Here is a 9147-nt window from a genome sequence, read left to right as displayed (position 1 = left end):
TGTAGAGACCTAACACTTTTTAATGTATATTTTATTTTAAAATGATTTGTATTTTAATGTTTCTGATCTCAACAGTATATTGTTTTTATATATAAAGGTTAGAAACAAGCTGTGTGTGACTGATTTTTAATTCAAATTTTATTCTCAGTCCATGTTGCCTGTAATACATCAACACTAAATTAATGTGTTTGGTTTCTTCATAATGAGGGAGAGAATATCCTTCCTCCTGCATTCAGCCTATCTAAACACATTTGACACACATAAAAACGTGAAAAAGTTACATCTTTAGAAAGAATAAAGTTTGATATTTTAATTTAGCATTAGGAATGATGTTTAATTTCCCATAATTCATCACGAATGGTTGTGAGTCTGTGACGTATGGTATCCTAGGGAGGGGATAGAAAGAAAGTGCTAAACATCCAAAGCATAGGGTTAAGGCTTACATTTTACCAGGTAAATATATTTTAATGTCATTTCCTTTTAGTCGATGAACTTACGCGTTTACATGGCAGGTTATGACTTGGTAACATGAAAGTTGTTATCCTTGCAGTGAAGATAGGTAATATCGACAGTAAACTGGCCAACGTTACTAGCTCGTTCTGTAGCTTAGCTATGAGCTAGATTGTTGCTAGTTAGCAGAGCTATGCATGTGTAGAGAAATAAGTGATATGTGACTTAGCCAGCGTATAGCTAGCTAACTAACGTTCATTTAGCTGCTTGCTGGCGCCCGCAAGCTAAATACAGAAATGTGGAACGTTAGCGTTAGGTTGACTGCAATCAAAGCCACATAACTATACTTAAAAACGCGATTAATGATAGAATATTATTTAAAGTACACAAACTACTGTTTGATTTCTGTTTGTAGTAACGTTATTCCGATAGCGACAGATCTGAGGCTAATAACGATGTGACCAATATGTATTATTTGGAATAACGTCATATCGACCAGGGGTTTGTTATCTAGCCTGCTAACTGTGTAGGGCTAACTACCCCAGTCCCGTGACAGGTAGGTTAGGGTAAAGTTAACGTTACTGCATTGTCAGTCAAACGGGGTACACTTGGTATTTGTGTTTATAAAGCCAGTCTGTTTGTAATTAAACTGCGTAAACGTTAGCCAGCCGTCTCGACTATAGAACAGTTAACTGGCATTGTCCTGTGAGTTTGACATCTTTCATACGTTAACTTAACGTTACTCATAACGTTTTACGAAAGCTAGCTAGGTGAGTTATACCGTCTCTGGTTATAATCGATTGAAAATCATCAGTCATGGCCGTTAAATAAGCTCGAGTCTGGCCGCTGCTGTCTCGTGACTTATGTCATTGAAATCAGAAAGTTCTAGATCTCGGCGTGGTATCGTTAGTTTCCCCTAAACAGGGCTAATGTGTCATTAACTGTGGGTTTAACTAGAAAACTCAATATTTTAATACTTGCACTTTTTTACTTTCTTTTGATTGACACACGGAAGTCTGCTTTAGCAGTAGTATAACGTATTCACATTGGCATTTAGCATAGTCAAAGCCCCTCTCTAGAGAGAGCACTCATACTTGAGGCTTGGTCCAGCCAGTTGTTGGTAGTTGTTACTGGATGTCAGAACAGGCCTCTAAGATGCAGTGCATTCTAGAAGCATATTCAGTGTTAGGATAATAAACTTAAACCGTTTCTATAATGTCTCTTTATTTTGAATGGAGGATCACACGTGTGGTCCACTGCTATGTTAGATCTGAGTCCAAACCTTTCACATCTTTAGGGAAAGGCTTGATTACAAGAGTCAAACTAAACATGGAGACACAGCATTCAGTTTTTATACCTCACAGGTCTGGAACAATCTTCCAGAAAACGTGAGGTCCACATTTCTGTTAGGCAGTGACTTTTATTAAATTAAATGTAATGTTCATATCTTGCACTGTAATTTTCATTCTCATGTTTGTTTTATTCAATTTGGCCTTATTTCCATCTTCTATTTTATTTTAGTCTTTAAACCCTGTTATGTGTCTTTTCATAACACTTTTGTTTATCTTATGTCTTGATAATATTTTGTCTGTAAAGCTGTTTGAATTGCCATGTTTTGAAAGGTGCAATACAAATAAAGTTGCCTTGCGTAAATTAACAAAATAATTTTACTCATTTATTTTTCAGGCTGTAACGTTCAGGTGCAGTCCTCCTTGCCAAGGAAGGAGAGGCACCAGGACCATGAGTGAGAATGGCCCTCATACAGAGGCGACTATGTATTTTGAGGTCCAGGTGGATCACCTGGGGCGGGACGACGAAGAAGAAGAAGACAAGATCCACTTCGACAAAGACAATGACCTGATTCCTGAGCCTTCATCGTCCTCTGGTCGGGTGTACGACCGCACAACAGTGCTCATTGAGCGGGACCCCATCCGGCTAGATGAGGAGGGCGAAGAGGAGGGTCACTGTGGAGGGGACGAAGATGGGGTCACCTTCCTGACTGAAGGGGAAGGTGATGGAGATGAGGAGGAGGGGTCTCTGGCCTTTATGACAGACCCTGATGGCATGTCACAGGGTTATGTGCACCACACCATTTCTCCAGACCAGATCCAGTTCACAATAAATCCAGGCTCCACCCCCATGCCACGCAACATAGAGGGGGCGACCCTCACCCTGCACTCTGAGTGCCCAGAGACCAAGCAGAGAGAGGTAAGCCTAAATAACTGCAGTTACCTTTTACTTTGAATGCGTATGATGAACACATGTGCACAGTGATTTCAATAAGCAGCTTCTTTTTGTGTCAATAGATCAATTTGTGTTGTATCATTTTCACAACAGTTACAACACAGATGAGGGTAGAAGTCAGCAGAATCTGGTATTGCTGAAATGCTTGGTTTTGTTTGGTCATTTTTGAAGTATTGCTTGGTTTTGTTTGGTTATTGTTGATGTACTTGCTTGGTTTGGTTTGTGGAAGCCTTTCAGTCCTTTCAGCTGAATGCGAATCAGAGCAGCAGATGGTTTAAGGATTTTGCTACCTCAATGCACCAAAGAGTTCAGCTCATGTCTGTTGGTGATGTTACCCTGCTTCCACAGCATTTCCACTCAGTGCTAGACCTTGGCATGTCCCAATTACCACCCTATCTACCACCCTAATTAGTGGAAGTATAAAATCATCTGACAGCAAGTGTGCACTGGTAAAGCAGCTGGTTCATTCTGAATAAGAGGCTGGGTGCTGAAGGACTGCAGTGAGTCCTTGGTCAACAACCCAGTCCTGTCTTTAGCCAGTTGTTTCAAATGTCTGATGATACACACACTATATTCCCATCAAGGAATGTTCTTGTATGTGACACACACATCAAAGCAAAAGGCTGTTAATTATTTTGTTAGGTTTGTGATAAATCCTGTTCCTGGCGGGGTACACAATAAGCAGCAGTCGTCATGTGTGCATGTGTTCTCGCACAGACTTCACTCTGTAAAAAAAAAATTGGTAGACTATTAACTTACATTACAAGTTGCGGTGGATATTTTATGCACGGAACAGGTAAAGCAACGGTGAACCCACAAGGTGCAGATGTTGGTTTCAGTTGTTTGATAGGCTACCTCAGTAAGCCAACGTGTGGCTCACCTGCTGCTGTTATAAGGGATCGCGGGTAGAAATACGGGAAAAAAGACGAGTTCTCAGTCTTTTAGGCGACTTTATAAAACATACTGCTGATGGAAAAAATGGAGCAGAGGGGGGCGAGAGAAAGGCAGGGCAAGCCCGGGGTGTTTACCTGAGGTGTAGGTGTGTGTCAGAGTGTGGGGAGAAGAAAATTCCGAGGCAGGTGCAAAGCATACTTAAAAACAATAATAAGACCTCATTAAAACCTGCTTTCACAGGTTCACATGTGAAAATTTGAGATTTTTTTTTGCTGGTTGTGCGGGGGTTTTACAATCACGATGCCGGCTCAACATTGTTATGTCTGTCAGCCATCGTCAATGGACGATGGCATCGTCTATCAGCCCAACCCTAACAGACAATATACATTAATATTGAATCACTTATAAATGAATCACATGCTCCAGAGCCCTCTGGTCCTGGGCCGTCCACATACCATGCCAGTTCATGATGTTTCCAGTCAGGATGTGTCTCTGTAAAAACTGACAAGAACTGGGCGTGGGAATTGGCGTTTTGGGGCTTTCTTCACCAATGTGGAGATGTAAGATGACCATGTCAGGTTCTCTGTGATGCTGATTCCCAGGAACCTGAAACTGTTGACCTACTCCACCTCAGCTCCACTGATGTAGACAGGATTGTGTGTCTTTATCTCTTTCTTCTTCAAATCAACGATCGGCTCCTTAGTTTCACTGACGTTGAGCAGTAGGTTGTTCTCTGAGCACCACTCTACAAGATTATGAATTTCCTCCGTGTCCTCGTTGTTTGAAATCCGGCCGATGATGGTGGTGTCATCTGCAAACTTCACAATAGAGTTCTCTCAATGTCGGGGGATGCAGTTGTTGGTGTACAGCGTGAACAGGAGGGGACTGAGCACACAGACCTGAGGGGCTCTGGTGTTGGAGGAGGTGTGTCTGCCAATCCGAACTGACTGGGGTGTGTTTGTGAGGAAGTCCAATATCCAGCTGCAGAGTGTTGTATTTAAACCCAGAGTGCTGAGTTTACCAATCAGTTTCATGGGGGAGATAGTGTTGAATACTGAGCTGAAATCCACAAACAGCGTTCTGATGTAGGTGTTGTTTTTCTCAAGGTGTGTGAGGGCTGAGTGGCGGGCAGTGGAGATGGCATCCTCTGTGGATCTGTTGGTTCTGAAAGCAAACTGGTGAGAGTCCAGGCTGGCTGGATGGTGTTCTTTATGTGCTGAAGAACCAGTTTCTCAAAGCACTTCATCAGAATGGGGGTGAGTGCCACAGGGTGGTAGTTGTTTAGACTAGACGCTGCAGACTTTTTAGGTACAGGAATGATGGTGGCTGTCTTGAAGCAGGTGGATATAACACACCTAATATTACACTTAATATTATACACCTAATATTATAATGAACACAAGCCCCACTGGGGAGCACTTTTCTCCTCTGCTGTTTTTTATCTGAAATGTTGGTTTAATCAATGGAGTTGAAACAATGTATTGTGGAAGGACCGATCAGTTTGTTAGTGTCAACTGAGTTTGTATACACTGAGAAAGTTTTTATGCTATGAAAGTTATCTTAATTGTAGACCCCACTATTCTAATCAATAGCAACAACAAGAAATAACTAAGGAGGAGAAGGAGAATGTTATGTTAAGTTATGTTATATCCTAACAGCTGTGCACACACCACGAAATGGAAGAATCCTCTAACAAAATGAAGCTCCATCTTGCTGCTTTTAATAGTATTTTGATTTTGCACATAAAACTGTACTGCCTTTCTATTGCGCCTTTACATAAAATCCGGAGTGTGTAGTAAAATGTGGCGCTCATGTGCTGCTGGTAATATCTGTGATGTGGTACAAAATTATGCTGTATAGATTTAATTTAGTGTGTACTACATAAGAACAGTTTTAGCCACCCTGCCTTTGAAAGCAAGAGGAGAGAAGAGCAGACCCAGGAGGGGCTATTTCCTGGGAACAACAAACAGAAAATTCTAGCCTCCTTTTCAGCAGATGTCAGGAAAAACCTAATAATGAGCAATGTCAAGCAAACACTGTATATAAATAATACTTATTTGTAATGGAGTGGTCTTTCACACTGTATGTGGGAGACCAAAGCATACAATGCTCTCACAGTGATCGAACTGGTGGTGGAGAGAAGAGTCACGATGGTGTGGGAGATGAATACAGTACTGAACTACAAGCTTTAGCAGGCTTCCCACGGTGGCTTTGCATGGATGTTTGTTTAACAAACGATCTCTCCCACATCCTTAAAATCAAAATGAATGGCCTTAGACTACCCATCACTCAGATTAGTGTTTGTTAGTAAGACTGAAAAGAAATGTAATCGGCTTTATATCACGTTCACTGCATATGTAGAAGCTAAGCAGGTTTTGTCCTTTTCATTGTATGATTAAAAATTTAACTACGTGTGTTGACATATGTGCCCTGAAGTGAAGCATTGAGCCTTCTAAGTTGCATGAGCAGTTTAGGGTTTTAACTGATGATTCAGTTATTTTCCAAACTGACAAAAACATCTCTTAAAGCTGGGGTCAGCAACATTGGAGAACTAGCAAGAGACAGCTAGATTTTAAAAGTATCCAACTGAAAAATCCCACCCCTCTCCTAGACCGATATCGATTTTGATATTTAAGGAAGTAATGGCCAATATTGTTTTTGTTTGTTTTTGTTTTTTTCAGAAACGCATAACATAAACAAGATGATCCTTAATTTGTTAAGTGTAGTCAAGAGACTTAACATGAGTTCTTTTTTTTGTAATAGTACTTTATAGTACAAAAGTACAGCTGATTGCTGTGTTTTGTGGTGGAAAAATATATTTAAATGATTATAGTGTGATTTTTTTATTTTTTTTTTCAAGGATCTGTACCTAACCTATGTATTCTTTAGTTTGTAGAATGTGTCTCTGCAGTACAACAGTATTTAATTTAAAATGGTATTTTGACACACATTTTGCCTTTAACAAGTGTTGCACCTCCTGCGATTTAAAAATTGCAGTAGGTCATATTTGATTAATTGTTCAGCCCTACATGCAGCTGTGACATTAGGCCGCTCATAAAAATGTAATTTCAGTTGTCTTCCCTTAATGTAAATTGCGCTGCCATTTCGGCCACAACTCTTGCCAAACAAATATCCTATTCTAAGACGTTACAATAAAAAAATGTCACATGCTAATCTACCTCATCTAATACGACCAGGGGTAAACATGCAGTATTTTAGTCTCATTTTTTATTTTATTTTTTTACCCCTAAGAGGATCAATACAGTAAGTTAGAGGAACTACAGTGGGGAGAACAAGTATTTGATACACTGCTGATTTTGCAGGTTTTCCTACTTACAAAGCGTGTAGAGGTCTGTCATTTTTATCATAGGTACACTCATAGGTACAAATCCAAAAAATCACATTGTATGATTTTTAAATAATTAATTTGCATTTTAATGCATGACATAAGTATTTGATACATTAGAAAAGCAGAACTTAATATTTGGTACAGAAATCTTTGTTTGCAATTACAGAGATCATACGTTTCCTGTAGTTCTTGACCAGGTTTGCACACACTGCAGCAGGGATTTTGGCCCACTCCTATACAGACCTTCTCCAGATCCTTCAGGTTTCGGGGCTGTCAAAGATTTTCTAGGGTTCAGATGTGGAGACTGGCTAGGCTACTCAAGGACCTTGAGATGCTTCTTATGGAGCCACTCCTTAGTTGCCCTGGCTGTATGTTTCGGGTTGTTGTCATGCTGGAAGACCCAGCCACGACCCATCTTCGATGCTGTTACTGAGGAAGGAGGTTGTTGGCCAAGATCTCACGATACATGGCCCCATCCATCCGTCATCCTTTTGCAGAAAAGCATCCCCAAAGAATATGTTTCCACCTCCGTGCTTCATGGTTGGGATGGTGTTACTGGGGGTTGTACCCATCCTCCTCCTACCTCCAAACACGGCGAGTGGAGTTTAGACCATAAAGCTCTATTTTTGTCTCATCAGACCACATGACCTTCTCCCATTCCTCCTCTGGGTCATCCAGATGGTCATTGGCAAACTTCAGACGGGCCTGGACAATCGCTGGCTTGAGCTGGGGCACCTTGAGTGCGCTGCAGGATTTTAATCCATGACGGCGTAGTGTGTTACTAATGGTTTTCTTTGAGACTGTGGTCCCAGCTCCCTTCAGGTCATTGTCCAGGTCCTGCTGTGTAGTTCTGGGCTGATCCCTCACTTTCCTCATGATCATTGATGCCCCACGAAGTGAGATCTTGCATGGAGCCCCAGACCGAGGGAGATTGACCTTCATCTTGAACTTCTTCCATTTTCTAATAATTGCGCCAACAGTTGTTGCCTTCTCACCAAGCTGCTTGCCTATTGTCCTGTAGCCCATCCCAGCCTTGTGCAGGTCTACATTTTATCCCTGATGTCCTTACACAGCTTCTGGTCTTGGCCATTGTGGAGAGGTTAGAGTCTGTTTGAGTGTGTGGACAGTTGTATTTTATACAGGTAACAGGAGTTCAAACAGGTGCAGTTAATACAGGTAATGAGTGGAGAACAGGAGGGCTTCTTAAAGAAGAACTAACAGGTCTGTGAGAGTCGGAATTCTTACTGTTGGTAGGTGATCAAGTACTTATGTCATGCAATAAAATGCAAATTAATTATTAAAAATCATACAATGTGATTTTCTGGATTTTGGTTTTAGATTCCATCTCTCACAGTTGTAGTCATCATCGCTGTCCTTTGTGCTCACCTGCTTCATGTGCTGACGGGTGGCTGAGTCATTGAGTCCAGTCTGAAAGGTCACACTGACTTAAACTGCCACTTTATCGTATGGAAAGGCTGGTTATTACTGATATTAATTACTTTCTCACTGGCTTTGAAATAGTTTAAAGACTATTTAAATGATTTTAAAAGAAGCATTGCTGTCTTTTTCCTTAGCTTCAAGACAGTTGAATTTAATAATTCTAGCCACTAATTTCCCCCTCCTCTTCATCATTTATCAGGTGAAGCGCTACCAGTGCATGTTTGAAGGCTGCACAAGGACATACAGCACGGCGGGAAACCTTCGGACACACCAGAAGACTCACCGGGGCGAGTACACATTTGTGTGCAATCAACAGGGCTGTGGAAAGGCTTTCCTCACTTCTTACAGCCTCAAGATTCATGTCCGTGTGCACACCAAGGAGAAACCATTTGAGTGATGTGCAAGGCTGCGAGAAGGCCTTTAACACATTATACAGGTAAGCCTTCACACACCTTGTTGTGTTGTGTGTAATTCGCCTCACATCGCTGTAAGGATCATAATCACCACAGTAGTTTTGTTATCACCCATGTGTCTAGTTTGTCAGCCTTCAGGTCACCTAAAGGGAGAGTCACAGGCCAAAAAAGGTTGGGAAACTCTAGTAAGTAATAAAGATTGGATCGTGTCATGATATAAATTAATTTGTCAATTATTAGGCAGGCCCTGCCATAAAGTGGGAGGCCCAGCTAGTGTTGTCACAATACAGAAATGTCTAACTTTCATAAAATAATATAATATGGAGATGGGCACAAAAATGAATTCAGTATAATTCA

The 9147-nt window shown here is 41.1% G+C and overlaps 1 protein-coding gene across 1 annotated transcript; it reads left to right on the top strand.

The window, feature by feature from the left end:
- Positions 1-882: 882 nt before the first annotated feature.
- On the top strand, positions 883-8817 carry LOC119919209 (metal regulatory transcription factor 1-like). The gene is given in 4 exon segments (XM_038739649.1): positions 883-1006; positions 2137-2658; positions 8577-8770; positions 8772-8817. Coding segments are annotated over 3 exon segments (708 nt in total). The 5' UTR covers positions 883-1006; positions 2137-2190.
- The last annotated feature ends 330 nt before the right edge of the window (positions 8818-9147 follow it).

This window comes from Micropterus salmoides, unplaced genomic scaffold (assembly GCF_014851395.1).
Source record: "Micropterus salmoides isolate LMB-PRFRI ecotype aquatic unplaced genomic scaffold, ASM1485139v1 Ms_hic_scaffold_261, whole genome shotgun sequence".
Classification (NCBI taxonomy): domain Eukaryota; kingdom Metazoa; phylum Chordata; class Actinopteri; order Centrarchiformes; family Centrarchidae; genus Micropterus; species Micropterus salmoides.
This window is presented reverse-complemented; position numbering and strand designations above follow the sequence as displayed.